The 18,993-nt window shown below is 32.2% G+C and overlaps 1 protein-coding gene across 1 annotated transcript; it reads left to right on the top strand.

Moving 5' to 3' along the window:
- Positions 1-788: 788 nt before the first annotated feature.
- LOC143045815 (enoyl-CoA delta isomerase 1, mitochondrial-like) lies at positions 789-15,783 on the top strand. The gene is made up of 8 exons (XM_076218597.1): positions 789-860; positions 6,900-7,001; positions 7,535-7,662; positions 8,534-8,680; positions 9,141-9,236; positions 10,457-10,476; positions 12,879-13,057; positions 15,561-15,783. The coding sequence occupies exons 1-8, from the start codon at positions 857-859 to the stop codon at positions 15,728-15,730; spliced, it is 846 nt and encodes a 281-aa protein (XP_076074712.1). The 5' UTR covers positions 789-856; the 3' UTR covers positions 15,731-15,783.
- Positions 15,784-18,993: the final 3,210 nt, after the last annotated feature.

The raw sequence follows: 18,993 nt of genomic DNA, 5'->3' as shown, positions 1-18,993 counted from the left end.
AATGGAAGGTGAATAATTTTATTTTAGACTTTACATGAAAACATGTATATAAAACTTGAAAAAAATCAGTATGTGTTGCCGGAAAATGTTATGAATTTTGATTTGCATATAACTTTTAATGAAATAGAAATTCAGATAGAACTTGTTCAGCAAAAAATATACAATGCACTCTTTTTTTTTCTAACATATAATGTTATCAGTACCAGAGACATGTTTACATATGGCTAGATTAGTTGCTATCGGAAGTGTCAAGACTCCGGTGTTTAAATACTCTGTGCTATTGTTTCTTTAACTTTAATTAAATTTAACACTGTGTCCATATATATATCCTTCTGTAGCCCTTGTTTCTCTGCGTTTTATGCATAAAATAACGTTACAGTGTGTCCACTAGTGTATTGACGTCACGCTTCTACACGATTTGACCCAGTTTCTGTAGTTTGTATGTACCCCATACACTAACCCGACTAATTCGAGTTACCCATACACCAACTGAGGTATTTTGTTTTTCATGTATAACCGGACGTAAAGCACAGGCGCTTGGGTAAAAGATGCAGATATTTTTTTTTTTTTTTTTTTTATTAAAATATTCTAATTTTCTATATTGATAATACATATCTATCACTTCTGTGCATATCTCACCTAGTTTTGAGTGATTTAAACCACTCAGAGAAAAAACCCCAATTTTACTATCCATAATGGGACATAATAAATAATTCACAAGGAATAATGGCCCATTATGATTCATTTGGCATCTAATTTGCAATTATCCGGAAACTTAGTACAATTCCCATACCGAGAAATATATTATCACACACTTCTACTGAAACCTTTGTTAGAGGTACCAGACATAAAAATAATGGGTAAGTTCAAAGATTGTACTTCAATTAATCAATCAATGACTGCTATTAGACTTCAACAACCCGCGGGGGGGGGGGGACTTCAAACTTTTTTGGTAGGGGTGAGAAGCTGAGACATCAAGTACCCCACCCTTTTCATATATTTTGTTTATCAAAAATATATACCTTGTCATATATCAATTAACAAAAAACAGACCTATAGATATATTTGAATATTTTTCATCTTCTGGTACATTAGTAAAGATTTGTTTTCCTGCTCAATGGGCGGATCCAGGGGGTGGTCCCACGGTGCACCGGACCACCCCCATGACGAACTTCATTTTTTTAAAAGTGTCTATTTTTTCAATAACTAGCTAATTAACAAATTAACACTTAAGATTAATCCTTTCATCGCACTAATTAGTTATGGATAACCTGGATACCTGGAGGTGTCACAATGATAGAATACGGATCAATGCGTTTCACCTGTATACATGTAATTAAGTTGTCAAAACAGCTCGTCAATATGAAGAAGTTGACTTGGTTTGCAGAGACTGAAGAACTTGCAAAGACCGTCGCTGTAGAGCCCTCAATACCTAGACGATGCGGTCGACAAACTCAACGGGAAAACTGTCCTGCAGACACACAAGAAATTTACTACAGACGTGTTGTCGGTATCCCATATCTTGACGATGTATTGAATGGCATGGAAGCAAGATTTTCACGCCTTACATCAACAGCAATTCAAGCACTGAAGTTGGTACTGGCATTTGTACAAAGCGCAACATTTGATGAAATTAAACATTTTGTAGACTTTTACCATACTGATTAGCCGAGTCCATTTACAATGCCGTCAGAACTGCGTTTGTGGCAAAAGACTTGCGAGTCAATGCTTTTAAAACCAGAAACTGTAGCCGGTGCTCTGGAAGTATGTGGCAAAACAGACTTTCCAAATAATTCTGTTATCTTTAAAATCATAGCTACCATGGGGGTGACGAGTTGCGAATGTGAGAGATCCTACAGTGAGTTATCACTTTTAAAAACCTACCTGAGAACAACTATGGGACAATCGCGTTTAAACGGACTTGCGTGGATGCATGTACACTACAGTTTGGAGCTAAACATAAAACAAATTATAGATAACTTTGCAAGGAAACACCCGCGACATATGATGTTGAATGACCTGATAAACGACTCTTTGTTAAACTAGTAAATTTTGAACAATTTTACATAGAACTATTTTAACATTTTAGTTCAACTTTTTTTACAGCTTGCCTAATTCAGATGACAGTTGTATGTTGTGCTATTTTAGATTGCAAGATATTGTATAGAGTCTTAAATAAAAATCAGTTTTACATGTCTTTAAATTCTTTTACCTAGGAATATGTGCATTGCATGGTGTTGTCCAAATTCATGATCTTCCATAATGTCGAAGGTATTTTTTAACCTTTTTCATACCATTCAATATTCATTTGGGACCACCCCCAAATTTTTTTCTGGATCCGCCACTGCTGCTCATCATCACGTTCTAGTTAACCCTTTCCTCCATAATGACGCCTTTTGACGCCACCCCCTTTACTCCATAATGACCCTTTTGACGCCTGTGTAGTTCCTCAGTTGAAATGCTTTGACTACAAAATGTCTGCATCAGACTTTAAAAAAGTTGTATCCAATATGAAAAGGATATTCATGAGAATTATCTGACATGAATTTCATTGATGAAATATTGGTTTTCACATTAATGCATTAACACTTTAAAACTGATGATTTTTTTTAACTGAAAAAAATCCTATGCGAATCAAGTATATTAAAAAAAAAAATCCATGGAGGAAAGGGTTAAGAAGCAGAGTAGTCGCAATAATATCAACTTCTTTTCCAATAAATTCGTCACATCTTAAACACCTTCTTCTTATTGCCCCTTTTATATCTTTCATTATGAAGTACAGTACATATAAAAGATGTTTAGTCAGATCATAGATGGTATTACATCTATGGTCAGATAAATGTAATATCACCCCAGAGAGTAAAACTTTCACTGATTTTAACATGTTTGAATATTAATTAAAAATTGATAAAAAGTTTCATTGCCGTTCGCTCTTAAAGCACGCTGTCATAATGGAATTTCTTTAAATAGTTGTTATCATGATTGTTTTATGTATACAAACCCTTGAATGTTAATTAGGTGCAAATGTCAATTTGGTCGGATTTATTGCATCTATCACTGGCATCAGTTGAAATACCACATCAGAATAAATACAGTTTAATTGGTTTGACACATAACTGATGCATTTACGACTGTGGTTTAAGCACATCAAAAATAAATACGGACATCTGATTAGTTTCAGATACTTATGATATAATCTAGCAAGTGATAATATCAACCTATTGATATATTTAATCTGAATTTCTCACCCTTTTCATATATCATAGAGCATGAAAAAGTGACCTATTCCAGCGGCTCATCCCTACCACTAATTATATAGTAAGTGAGTCAGAACTATTTGTTGAAATTACTAAAACTTTAGTTGTGCATTCTTAAATATTAAAATATTAATATCAATATGATAATATAATTTATACTCTTCCAATATGAAGAAAAAGACATTTGGAGTAATTATTTACTGAATTAAATTTCGAAAAACATGTGAAAGTTAATAGCAAATTCCATGTTTGTACTACTGAGAAGGACTTTTCAATATCTAAATACAGATACCTTTGTACCACTATACAAGACACTCGTAAGAACACATTTATATAGAGTTTGCAAGCCCAGTATAGCATCCATATAAAATAAAATATATTGACATGATACACCTTATCGCTATTTGTCCGCCATTACTGGATATCACACAGGTTCCCATAAAAAAAATTGACGCCTTAAAACAAAATATCTGACGCCACAATGGAAAAGTGATTGTTGTATGCGTCAAAATCTCAAGCGGCCGGGTCAGCCGGGATTAGTGATAAGGTGTATTGAGAATGTGCAGCGCCGGGAAACTAAACAACTACCAGGATTAAAGAATTTAACATACTCAGAAAGACTGCGAAAATTTAAACGAGCATCCCTAAATTTTAGATGGGTCCGAGTTGACATGATTGAATTATACAAAATACTGAACGGAAAATATAAATTATTGAAGGATATGACTACAAGAACAGGGGTACAGGGCAACAGTCTGAAAATATTTCCACAGAGAGCCAGATCAGAATTAAGGAGAAATGCCTTTGCTCTACGAGTGGTGAGAACATGGAATACACTACCCGAAATTATAGTGATATCACCAACCACTAATACATTTAAGAATAGACTAGACAAATACTGGATGAACCAAACAATGATGTACACAAAGACTTTAAATTAACAATCACCGGAAGTGGAGAAGATTTATATATAGAGACTGATGAAGAGGAACTTTAGTTCCTGTATCAGTAAAAGAACCTAAGTAAACCTAAGTAAATTTTTAGAAGTATTTACACTTGTATGCAAATTTGTCCACCATTACATAAAATCACATAGGTTCCTGTAAACTTAACATCATAATTCAAAAAGGTTCCTGTAAACTTAAAATCATAATAATGATTAATTTAAAACATTTGACATCACAACTAAAAACTTATTGTTGCTTGACGTCAAAAGGTTATTCGGAGGTGATATAAGGTCATTCGGAGGCAAAATACAGCTAAATACCAAAAGTGTAAATAGGTTTAATTAGGACCCTATTAAAGTTGATATGCCACATGCAATTCATTACATAAATTGAGTATGATACACTATTGTCCAACATGAATTATTAGAGATGCAACAATCTGATCTGTAAGTGCAAGGCTTAGTACGTAATGCCCAGATTGTGAATAATTTGTTGTACAGCTGATTTTTGAGTCCAAAACTTGTACAACAAGGAAGCCATCAAAGAATTAAACTGTCTGTAAAAACATTCAAAGGGAAATTTCTAAGCATTTAGCATGCAAAAAAAATGTACTCTGAACCTACTGGATCACCAAAACACACTGATTCTGACATGGAATTTTGATCGCTAAATTAACTTATATGGTCAATCATTGTCAATGGAGATTTTTTTTTTTACATCAAGTTTATTTGGCAACTTATGACAGTGCAAGATTTCATTATAAAAATAATGACATGTTATATGATTCCCAATGACACTATCAACCATAGTTCAAATGAAGTGGTTGTAGTTCCCCTTTTTAGCTCACCTGGCCCGAAGGGCCAAGTGAGCTTTTCTCATCACTTGGCGTCCGTCGTCGTTAACTTTTACAAAAATCTTCTCCTCTGAAACTACTGGGTCAAATTTAACCAAACTTGGTCACAATCATCATTGGGGTATCTAGTTTAAAAAATGTGTTCGGTGACCCAGCCAACCAACCAAGATGGCCACCATGGCTAAAAATAGAACATAGGGGTAAAATGCAGTTTTTGGCTTATAACTCAAAAACCAAAGCATTTAGAGCAAATCTGCCCGAGTAAAATTGTTCATCAGGTCAACATCTATCTGCCCTGAAATTTTCAGATGAATCGGACAACCCGTTGTTGGGTTGCTGCCCCTGAATTGGTAATTTTAAGGAAATTTTACTGTTTTGGTTTATTATCTTGAATATCAAAATAGATAGAGATAAACTGTAAACAGCAATAATGTTCAGCAAAGTAAGATTTACAAATAAGTCAACATGACAGAAATGGTCAGTTGACCCCTTTAGGAGTTATTGCCCTTTATAGTCAATTTTTAACCATTTTTCGTAAATCTTAGTAATCTTTTACAAAAATCTTCTCCTCTGAAACTACTGGGCCAAATTAATCCAAACTTGGCCACAATCATCATTGGGGTATTTAGTTTAAAAAATGTGTCCGGTGACCCGGTCAACCAACCAAGATGGCCGCCATGGCTAAAAATAGAACATAGGGATAAAATGCAGTTTTTGGCTTATAACTCAAAAACCAAAGCATTTAGAGCAAATCTAACATGAGTAAAATTGTTCATCAGGTCAACATCTATTTGCCCTTAAATTTTCAGATATATCGGACAACCCGTTGTTGGGTTGCTGCCCCTGAATTGGTAATTTTATGGAAATTTTACTGTTTTGGGTTATTATCTTGAATATTATTATAGATAGAGATAAACTGTAAACAGCAATAATGTTCAGCAAAGTAAGATTTACAAATAAGTTAACATGACTGAAATGGTCAGTTGACCCCTTTAGGAGTTATTGCCCTTTATAGTCAATTTTTAACCATTTTTCGTAAATCTAGTAATCTTTTACAAAAAATCTTCTCCTCTGAAACTACTGGGTTAAATTTATCCAAACTTGGCCACAATTATTTTTGGGGTATTTAGTTTAAAAAAAGTGTCGGGTGACCTGGCCATCCAACCAAGATGGCTGCCATGGCTAAAAATAGAACATAGGGGTAAAATGCAGTTTTTGGCTTATAACTAAAAAACCAAAGCATTTAGAGCAAATCTGACATGGATAAAATTGTTTATCAGGTCAAGATTTATCTGCCCTTAAATTTTCAGATGAATTGGACAACCCGTTGTTGGGTTGCTGCCCCTAAATTGGTAAGTTTAAGGAAATTTTGCTGTTTTTGGTTATTATCTTGAATACTATTATAGATAGAGATAACCTGTAAACAGCAATAATGTTCAGAAAAGTAAGATTTACAAATAAGTCAACATGACTGAAATGGTCAATTGACCCCCTAAGGAGTTATTGTCCTTTATAGTCAATTTTTAACAATTTTCATAAAATTTGTAAATTTTTACTAACATTTTCCACTGAAACTACTGGGCCAAGTTCATTATAGATAGAGATAATTGTAAGCAGCAAGAATGTTCAGTAAAGTAAGATGTACAAACACATCACCATCACCAAAACACAATTTTGTCATGAATCTATCTGCTTCTTTTGTTTAATATTCACATATACCAAGGTGAGCGGACACAGGCTCTTTAGAGCCTTTAGTTAAAAGTCTGCTCTCTCCATGTTTTTGCTTTTTTTCTCATTTTGATTATCATATATTGATAAACCTGCAATTTGATTACAATTCAGCCTCATCAATATTGAGAAGATTCATACCCAGGAAGACAACATGGATGTATGGGCAAAGGATGATGTCTTCAACAATAGATGTTTCTGTAGATGAACAGACAAGTATATGAATTATAATATTAACTTTTCTTTAGAATGAATTAATAAAGGATAGCACTAGGAAACTGTGAGTAAATTGTGATGATGCAGTAGCATGAAAATGTAAAAATAGTAATATCGTATTGCAGTACAAAGTAAATTACAGTGAATTAATCTTGTTGTTTTAGTTTTGTGGAGAACACAATTAATGATATACCCTGAAATTCCTTCATATATATATATATATATATATATATATATTCTTAAACATAAAATCAGTTATTTAATTTTCTGTAGAATCTATAATAACTCTCACACACATTTTAAAGAGATATTCATTAATGGAATAATTATTCATTATTATATTTCTTGTCACTTATATATACAATGTACTATGTTTGCATTTGAACCCGCCAGGATTTCATGTTTTGCAATAAAGAGTTTGGTATGTTATAAACTAAAGCATGTGCTAAAATTAAAAACACCTTAAACATTTGTTAAAGGTGTGTATATGATAAGAATGTCAATAAGTAAAATTTTCAGTGTAATTATTCAAGGTATAGCTTTAATGAAGATGAAAAGAAAACCAGTGAACAGTTTGAATCTTGAGTTCCTTCAGGATATCAGAAATACCATAGTCACCTTAGAACAAAACAAGAAATGTAAAGGCTTGATATTAACTTCTGTGAGTAATGTATTTAAAATTCTTTCTAAAATACTAATATGTGGAAACAGCAGTAAATAATTTCATTTTGCATTTGCTAATCCAGAGAAGATTAAAATGTCATATTCTTCTCTCTTCCCGTTTTGCTGATTTGATTATTTGATATCTATATCATGTGATTTACGAATAAGTCTGAAAATTAAACCAAAAGTGTTAGAATTAGATATACAAAATGTATATATATGTTGCCAAATAAAAATAAGGAGTTGTGAAATGAAAATGAGACGAGTATCCACCAGAGACCAAAGGATGACGATGTATACAACAAAAGGGCCATGTACAACCTTCATCAAGGATCAAAACCCAATACAGTATAGAAAGATAAAAAAAAATCAAAGTTTGCTTATGCAATCATTCATTCCTTATTTGGAAAAAAAGGTAGTGGTTAAAACGTTGTGATGTCTGAGAAATATATGTATGTGTACATAGTTGTATATGTCAACCAATTCTGTTGACTATGATCTTACAAAAAAAAATGGGGATAAGATTGATCAGTTTAGCTTGGGTTTTTTTTCTTAGTAAAAGGTATCTCCCGATTTTGGAACCATTTTTGATTATGAAAAATGAACTAAAATATGTTGTTTATGATTATAGTGTAATAGTTGACAGTGTGAAAACCTAAAGCATTCTGGGCATTATTTTTGTACACTTAAACATTATGATTTGTAAACAATATTCTTAACACTTGTAATCTTAATTTCATTTTGGTTTACAAGTAATGAAAGTATCCATAGTTTAAAGAGGTAAATTAAACATGGAAGGTTACAGAGAAAAAAAGAAGAATGCAAAATAAGATTGAAAATCATATGTTTTCATTTTTGTCTGTGCACAGGATGTACCAAAAATATTTTCTGCTGGCATTGATATATTGGAGATGTACCAACCTAATGAGGAAAGACTACATAATTTCTGGAGGGCATTACAAGACATGTGGCTACAGCTTTATATGACACCACTGGCAACAATTGCAGCCATAAATGTAAGACATAGTGTATTAAGGAGAAAAAAAAGAATGTACTGTGCTGGTAAATTAAAGTATAAATTGGGTAAACGTAAATAAAACAGGAACCCAGTGACATGAATCATAATGAACAAAAATTAATGATTATTATTAACTCATAATGCAGTAATGAAGAACTTGGTTACAAAACAAAGTACAATACTACATGTACTAAAAAAAACTTACACAAATAAATGCACAGATGAATAATTGAATTGATGTTTGATATACTAATTTTATCTGGTAATCTTTCAAACATTATTGTTACTAGAATGTGTTATAAAGAAATGGATATAAACTGGTACTTATATTCCCCAGCACAATAAGATTCTGTCTTTTTTCCATATTTTTGCTCTCTTCCTTTGAAACTTCTTTGTAAATCCGTATGAATATTAAGAATTTCCATCATTAGAATTATATGTGATGTGATCATTTTTAGGGACACAGTCCAGCAGGTGGATGCTTGATATCTATATCATGTGATTACAGAATAATGGCTCCTAATTACACCATTGGTCTTAATGAGACTTTATTGGTAAGAGATATGTATTGTAATGATTAACTTCTTATAACAGCTGTAATTGAAATACTGATACTTTTGTTTTTGTGTAAATCAACTTGCCTGGATCCTCCAAGTCAGTTAAACAGCCATTCACCAATTTCTTGTATGGCTCTGCAAACTTTTCCAAAATTGCTGTAGCTGATCTCGGTTGACAGCAGGAATTAAAAAACTTTTAATTCATGGTCAATGTACCTAAGAAGATGTGGTATGCCCTTCTTGAGGGGAAAAATAAAGATTGAGATAAAAACAAAAAAGGCCACTCCATTTATAATGATAAAGACTTTCTTCCTATATGTTCTCATAGGTAGTCGCAAAACACAAGGAGGTAATAATTGCAAGATCAGTTCAGGTCTAAAAACCAGGATACAATTTAATCAGAAATCTGTAATATTCCTCATTTTTGATGACTTTAAGTAAAATGCTTCCTTAGCAAGAAAATATCAAGTACACTGCTTGTCAACATGCATATGGTACTGTATCTACAAGATAATATTAGAATGAAACAGAAACACAATTCTACAATCCCAATTATGTTAAAAAATAGACTGGAAATCTAATATGACCTGCTTCTTTTGCCTTTTGCTTTGTAAACAAACACATGCTCGAAATCCAATAAAATTTGTTTGCACATGCGTATATTGACTACTGCAGAAAAATGAATTTTATCAAATTGGCATGCATTTAATGTATTTCATTAACTTTAAACACTTTCAAACTCTTACTGACTACAATGTGTTACAATTCGCAATTGACATATTTAACCTAGATACCACACCATATATGTTGGCTGTTCAAAACCCCTCCCTCTAAAAAAAAACCACCTTGCATGCCGTATGCTTGTTTTTAAACATAAAAGGGAAGAGCCTAAACAAAAGCTATACACTTTTACACATCGGACATAGAAATTACCGTAATTGTCCTAATCAGAATGGAAATAATTGATGCAAGCTATACTTTATTGTAGTAATAACATGGGTAGGCATTAAATTTGTGATTATTTTGGCACAAGCGATAATTTTTGTGAATATGAATTCAAATTGCTGATTGATATTTAAAGAAAACTTAAAATATTCTACCCAAATTGTAATTATTCAAAAACAAGAAGAGACTTTTAATTTAAAATAAAATGGAAAAACAAATATTGAAAGCTCTTATGTTTAACATGGTTTTAGTCAACATTTTTAACATTTCAGGGTATAGTTGCTCCATTTTGGTGAGTACAGAAAGTAAAAAAAGTCATTTATATTTAGAATATATATATTTATCATTAAGTTAATACTTACCTTTTCCCCCTCCCCCAATCCCCCAAATTTGACTGTTCTTTTGATAAGATCACAAAAAAATTTGCGGTCGTATATTGGTATCACGTCTTTGTCTGCGTCCGCGTTGTCGTGGTCAGCATTGTCCAAAGATATTTGGTTTCTGGAAATAACTTTAGTATTAGTAAATAGATATCTATGACATTAAAACACAAGGTTTATAACCACAAAAGGAAGGTTGGGATTGATTTTGGGAGTTATAGTCCAAACAGTTTAGGAATTAGGGGCCAAAAAGGGGCTCAAATAAGCATTCTAGTTTCCAGACAATAACTTGTGGAACGTTGTATGGATCTCTCTGAAATTATACCACAAGTTTCATATCAGAAAGAGATGGTAAGGATTGGCTTTGGGGGGTTATGGCTCAACCTGTTTAAGAATTAGGGGGAAAAAAGGGTATAACAAGGGTTTCCTGGTAAATGGACAATTACTTATGTAAAATGTTGTGTTTGAATAACCTTCCTTACACTGCTTTTAAATTATGTATAAAGAAATGTTGTATTATCTTGAGGTGATTAGCTGTCAATTTATTTTAAGAAGTTACTTTTAAAAATGCTGATTAAGGTTTATTAATTTTAGCCATGATTATGTATGTCATTTTCTATTTTAAGACTTTTATGATGTATTTTAATTGCAAACTCCATTGGAAATTTGAATTGAGATTATGACCATATTTTGAGGGTAAGAGTTTTTGTGGGAAAAATAAGATTTCATAAACTTAAAAGAGAATTTCTTCAAATGTTTTTAAAAAAAAAAATGGGGGGGGGGGGACAATTCACAATTTCACAATTGCATAGTGTATTGCACAAAAGCAAAACAAAAAAAATTGGAGGTAACAAATCTTTTGTTTTTTTTTTGGGGGGGGGGTAAATTTCCAACAGCAGTGTATTGCACCAAAGCAAAGCACAGTTATTCTGTGTCAGATACTTATTATGTGTCAAATATTGAATTACAATCCACATTCAGACCAGTATCAAGTGTAGTATTGTGTCCATTTTTGCATTAACTGTTCAGGGTAGGTCGTATCCAGCTGTGCTCAGTGAAGCAAATTATTTTTAGAATGAAAGTCTGTAAAGAAATTCCATGAAATTCTGATCATTGTACATGTTTAAGAAGTAGATTTTGGACTATAGATTCATCTTTATAGATTTCCCCCAGCTGAATTTGATGTATTTTGTGTTGTTAATTATTTTTTTATGTGAAATTATGCATTGAAAAACATTGTCATGAAAAATTTTGATCTCCAGTCTCATTGTAAGACATTGGCAATTATGTTTTCTCGAGACTGAAAATAATCGAACAAATAACATCAATCAAAAGACGTCTGTTTCTTTTTTGTTTTTTATGCCCCACCTACGATAGTTATGTTTTCTGGTCTGTGCATCTATCTGTTCGTCCATCCGTTCGTCGATCCGTCTGTCCCGCTTCAGGTTAAAGTTTTTGGTCAAGGTAGTTTTTGTTGAAGCTCAAGTCCAATCAACTTCAAACTTAGTTCACATGTTCCTTATGATATGATCTTTCTAATTTAAATGCCAAATTAGATTTTTTACCCAATTTCATGGCCCATTGAACATGGAAATTGAAAGTGCGAGTGGGGCATCTGTGTACTATGGACATATTCTTGTTTGATTAAGTCTTTCAGTGTCAGACAAAATAAAATCTGAGAACCGTTGAAGATCTTATACAATTTTTGAGAATGCTGTATGGCAAGGATGGCATAAAAACTTTTGTAAAGTTTTTTACTGAATCTTCATTTTAATAATTAGGGGAGAATAAGTTAAAGTATAAATTGTTATTTGTTACAAATTTATCATAAATGTGCCAATATTCTTTTTTGAGTACTGGTTAATTTGATAAATCATTGTTTTTGGGTTTTTAAGATGTAGTATCACTAGTATGAAATATAAACATAATTCTTAAAACCTGGTAAAAAGCCTTGATAAACAAACAAAAACTGAACAAAGGAGAAAAACAACGGCATTGTCTATAGCACTTTTAATGTGTTTTTTTAAAAGACCCTTAGATTTTGAAATAGCTTAGTGTCTTGTGTGAATTCTTCTCTTAACTTAATGAAATATTTCATAATTAGAATTTATTGATAGTTTATAAATACAGTGTTAACTATAAATCTACAGGTTCAAGGAGTGTAATTTCTTCTTTTAGCATTGTTTTGCTTGAGGAAATATTTCCTATTTAAGATTTATTGATAGTTTATAAATACATTGCTAACTAATTGACAGGTTTAAGGATGCCATGTGTAATACTGTAGTTTATAAATACAGTGCTAACTAATTGACAGGTTTAAGGATGCCATGTGTAATACTGTAGGATACAGAGAAACAGAAATAGCATTAGCTCTTGGAAAGTTGTACTCAACAGACGAGGCTCTGCAGAAGGGTTTGGTTGATGAAGTTGTTACCTCAGAGCAAATAATGGAAGCTGCTCAAAGGAAGATGTTAGAATATGTTAAAATACCAAGTAAGTAACTCATATTACACTGCTTAAAATATAAGCTACTGTAAACCAATTAAATTTTGCCAGTGATTTATTTTCGTGACTTTCACGAGTAAAAAAATATTGGGAATATAAATCGTTGTGAATATGTAAAACTTGGATCTCTCCTTATCTAACTTCATCAAATAAATCAGAAAATTATGAAATTAAATCGCCCCAAAGTGTACTGAAAAGGGATTAAGACGAAATAAATATTTGCTAAAATAAGTTGATTTACAGTATATCAAAGAAATGTGTAAATTTACTTGTTCTGGTCATCCCACTTCCAGAACTTTGGAAAATTGCAGAAAATCTTTCTAAGAATACTGATATGAAAAATTATGGCACTCTGTATAATAAATTTAAAGAAAACAACAAAAACATGGAAGATTCATTTTAAATTAAAAAGTGTTTTGTTTTGCATACAGCAGACTAAACAGAGGAAGTTGAAGCAATCATGTGATGTTAGTGGATGCCCATTTGATATTCTGGGGGGGGGGGGGGCAGGAGGATTTGTTTTTGATCGGTTATTTATTTTTGTAAACTAAGAGGACAGATTATTCATTTTCTGCACTATTGAAGCAAGATTTTCCATTTTCACAACTATAATTATGATATTCGAAAACATACAATTTTTAAATGATTTGTTTATTATAAATAATACATGTATAGTTAAGTCATTATGTACCATTTAATCAGAATGAATCCTCCTCCTCTACAGAAATGAATCTTTTATATTCCCAACCCAACTGCATTCATAGTATTAAAGTTTGGTTGTAACTCCTGTTTTAAAGGTATTGGCAAACATATTTTGGCGAGCGGAGCGAGGCAAAATTTTTTTTGAAGGGTTTTGGAGCCACTGAAGGATTAAGAAGCTATAGAACAAATGATGCAAAATCATGGTTTCTGGGTGTCCCAAAGACCCTTTCATAATCTGAAAATGCAAGTTTTGTATTAATATTTTTTTGACAATATTTTGGTCTCAAATCAAAATGTATAAATTTAATGCAAGACTTAAGTTTCTTGGGACAACATCAAAAGACCAATGTGCATGATAAAGCAAAAATGGAATTCACATAGTTAAGTCTGTGGCTGCTGTTTTTTTTTTAAACTCATGATCAAGTTCATAACAAAATTACTAGATTACACAAAGGAATGCAACACTAACAGAATACAGAAGGGCTATCAATGAACAAAAGACAAATAAATAAGAAACATTGATCCCAAAAAATCAGGGCTACATCTGAGGGAAAACAGAACTTGCTTGTTGCAAGGCACTGGCCGTGAACGAAATTTGTTATGGAGGCAATCATTTGGTTTTGAAATTTCCTCATGAGACATTTTCCTAAATGTATTTTACGGCCCTGTAAAATAAAAGTGAGGTAAGGTTTCCTGAGACAATATACCTCAAGTTAAATGAAACCAATTTTCAGATATTTCAAGTATATTTAAATAAACTATACTTTCATTGCTAAAAAAATTGGGAAGTGTTTCCTGATTTTTTTGGGAAATAAAGATAAATTTATGAAGGATCTGATGCCATCTCATACTTTCGATTAGACCTGCTTAGTTATTTATTTTCGAAACATTGCAAGTCAGGTAATTTATTTTCAAACTACCACAGAACAAACCATTTATTTTTGTGATTATTAAGGCTAAGTTATTTATTTTCAAAATCCTCCTGCCCTCCTGATCATATCATAGGGAACATGTGTACTAAGTTTCAAGTTGATTGGACTTTAACTTCTTCAAAAACTACCTTGACCAATAACTTTAACTTGAAGCGAGACAAACAGACGAACGAACAGACGAATGAACGAACAGACCCACAGACCAGAAAACATAATGCCCCTCTACTATCGTAGGTTGGACATAAAAACAAGAACAATTGATTTTTGGTCCAAGGTCTATTTCCTATAAATAGAAGTGAATTGGGGGAAAGGGGAAATGATCTCTATTGATTTTGTCACTTGGTCAAGGTCAAAGTTACAGCAATGAGTAATAATCTCAAATTTGGGCAAATTTTTGTTGTCAATTATTTGAGAAAAATGTATATTGTCAATTGACAATTGTCTTCACCACAAAATGAAGGAAAAACAGTACCAGACACAAAATACTATATCTTTTATACAAAACAAGAAAGATCACAACTAAGCTTATGCACTCATGGTGCTTCTGTTATTTTATGAATGCATTCTTAAATTTTCCTAAAATCATCCTGCAAGAACTAGAATTTAATTAAAACTTTTGAAAGGAAAGTTAGTTTCTTTTACAGTGTAACATATCTTACTTATATTTTGAGTAATATAACTAAAGGTAAGCTTTACTTTTAAAAGTTTGTGCTAAATATGCATAACGTATTTCCAAAGGGCGTTAAGCCAACACAATTAATAGCTTGTCAAGCATGATTTGATGATTATGATGATATCAATTTGATTAAATAGATTTCTGACATGAGCAGTTTCTAACTGTTTATCTTTTTTTTCAGATATGGCCAGGGCAATGTCAAAACAATTAATGAGACAAGAAACAGCAGATAAATTACGCAGCACTCAAGATAGTGATGTTCAAAATTTTGTAAACTTTTGTTTACAGGATAAAGTTCAGCAGTCATTAGGGTTCTATTTAGAACAATTGAAAAAGAGGAAATCCAAATAAATGATGATGTTATGGATGTTAATTGATAGTCAGATTATATTTTTATATCTATGCATGAGTAGTTTTTCTTTAAGTCTATTTGAGTACAGGCAAAAGGATTGGGTTTAAGGAAGTCTTTTATCAATTGTTGATTACTTTTTTTTCGCTTTTGATTCCCATTGCACAACAAAATAGAGGACAGAGCCAGTTTCTCAGCAAGGTAGCAGCAAAACTGAAAATTACTTTAGAATGATATTCTGTCCTCACAAGCTCATATAACATAGATGAAGCTGATGTTCTGTAAAATGTAAGAAAAAAAAAGAAAAAAATTTTGAAAACAGCCCTTATGTAAAATAATTTCAGGGGAAATTGACCATATTTCTATAAAACATGATTTCAATATTTAATTCTTGTGCATGGACAGTAATTAGAAGTCAACCAGCAGCTCTTATAGATTGTGATTCTTACTTGTTAAAAGAAGACCTTACTATGATAAAATAAATTGAAGCAGCTTATACTAATTTAATAGCATAACATCAATGGCTTCTCTGGTTATGGATGGTTTTCCCCCACTCTCCCTGTTCCTGTAGAAACAGAGGTCAAACTTACATATAATAATCTAGAATCTTGTGTTTTTCAAATAATATAAGTAATAGGATAAATATAATTATATATAGATTTTAATGGTCAAAATCAAATAAAGAATAGTGAAAAAAATGTCAAAAATAGAATAAAGAAATGAAGGACCCCAATCAAAACACTCTTGTATAATTTGCCTTAGAAAGTGGCGGATCCAGAGGGGGTTCCGGGGGTTCAATTAAAACCTTAAGTTTGAGCAATGATAATGTGGTCGGTGTTGGATGTCCTGTAAAAGATGAACACTCGATGATGTAATGCAATTTGTCAAAATGAAAAAAACACCAGACAAGCATAAAACAAAACATCTTTGGTGGGTTTGTTGTTTTTTTGACATATTCCCCATTTCCATTCTCTATGTTTTTATAGATACATAGGTAATGTGGTACAGATATCACTTAAAAAATCGGGAAAACAGAAAACAAGCAGATCTTCTAAATTTAGTCTCACAGGGTGTACCCGTCACAATCTACTATTACACAAAAGAGCACACACTGAAATATCTATTGCTTTTCTGATCGTAGGTGATTTATCTTAAAAATCTAAGTGAATAATGATCAATGTATATAAAGTCAAGGTCAGATCTGGAACTATTACTTGTATACTTATGCAAGTATAATATTCCAAGGTCAGATGAACCCTATCAAATGGACATGTTTGCTTTATAATCATACCATACACTAATATAATAACACTAAAGGATTATGGTATATGAGAAAGGGACCTAACTACAAAGTGACATCGCTGACTTTTGAACCATCAAAATGAGGTCAAGGTTAGAAAAAACCTAGAGGCATACATGTACACCATATGATCATTTCATACACCTGATAAAGTTGATCTAATTTACCTAATTAATACATCTGTACCTGAAAAATAAACTTTTCTATAAGAATGTAACATGGACTAATGAAACATGAAAATGAGGTCAAGTTCAGACGGACATGCACACCTTCCAATCATTTCATACACCAAAAGACAGTGGGAAATTGGGTATTATAACATACCTGTATACGAGGCATGAAGGAATTGGTCTTCTACACCCTTAAATAAATATAAAGCTTTATACACATAGTTTACGCTGTTGCTGCAGGATTGTAATGTTATCTCTATGTATCGACAATAATCTACACTATTTTAGCATCATAGTTAGACAAATCAGATGGACAGACAACTTTCTCACAAACGTCAAAAGAAGTGATGGTATTATGGGAAACATCTGACAAAGTGAAATCTCAGAGAATCTGGGAGTAACACAAGGATCAGTTTTAGGACCCAGTCTATTTCTTTTTTACATAAAAAACTACCAAAAGCTCTCTTCTATAAACAGTGAGACTGTTGTCAAACTGTAGTCTAGTTTACCATTTCCTCATACGAAGACTTCATAAACTCAAAGACCTGGACAAACTGGCAATATGATCTAGAGGCTCTAAAGAGCATGTGTTGCTTACCTTGGTCTATGTGCATATCAAACAAAAGACACTCTCCAACATTTAAGGCGAGAATAGACTTATTGAAAATAACTATATTTTGTTGGCCTTGTATTACTGATCTTTTATTCTGTTTAGTTTCTTTGACTTATTGATAATGGAAGTTTTAAAGACCTTGACTGGCTATACAGCCCTCGCATGGTCTGTCGATTTGACTTGTTTTTAAATAGATCTTGCCTTTTTGATCATTTTTGTGATTTAAAGTGTTAATTTCTCTATTATAATTTAAATCACATAAGGAATAGCAGGAAAAAAAATGTTTCTCTCAAAAAATGAACAAAAAATGGAAAAAAATTAAACTTGTCATTGTTGGGCAATAACTCCTCAAAGATTTGTCTAACAGAATTGATGTATATAGACAATTGGAAGAGCTCATTATTCTGAACATATTTGCTCCTTTCAGATTTTTCTCTTCTTGTAACGGTTCAAAGAATAATAGACAAAACTTGCATTTTATCCCTATGTTCTATTTTAAGCCAGAAAGATTGACATAGGGATATTAATCCGGCAGCAGCGACTGGGGGTTAACTTACTTTTTAAAAGCTTTATATTTTAGAAGGTGGAAGACCTAGTGCTTCATAATTTGTATATAGATGCCTCATGTTACGAAGTTATGGTCTGTCACATTGTCCTTGACCTCATTTTCATGGTTCAGTGACTACTTGAAAAAAAAAATCAGAATTTGAAATGTAAATTTCTATCTTATGAGTAATAGGATTACATTTGGTATGTGCATACCTTTTAAGGTCCTCATACCCGTCATACCTTTTTCATTTGGTGTATAGAAGGATTGTAAGGTGTACATGTCCAACTGGCTGTGTCATCTGACCTTGACCTCATTTTCATGGTTTAGTGGTTATAGTTAAGTTTTTGTGTTTTGGTTTGTTTTTCATGTAATGTGTGCAATAGGTCTACTATAGTCCTAAATATAAAGCTTTACTACAACATTGTCCAAGAAAATTAGGTCAAGGTCATATAAACCAAACAAGAAATACATGTACACATTACAACTATTCAATACACTAAATATAGCTGACCTATTGATTATGGTTTATAAGAAACAGACTTAAACAAGAAAACATTGACCAATGGACCATGAAAATGAGGTCAAGGTCAGATGAACTGTGCCAGGCAGACATATAGTTGACCTTTGCTTAT

This window comes from Mytilus galloprovincialis, chromosome 9 (assembly GCF_965363235.1).
Source record: "Mytilus galloprovincialis chromosome 9, xbMytGall1.hap1.1, whole genome shotgun sequence".
NCBI classification, from domain to species: Eukaryota; Metazoa; Mollusca; class Bivalvia; order Mytilida; family Mytilidae; genus Mytilus; species Mytilus galloprovincialis.
The sequence above is the reverse complement of the archived record's forward strand: the minus strand, read 5'-3'. Positions and strand labels throughout refer to the sequence as shown.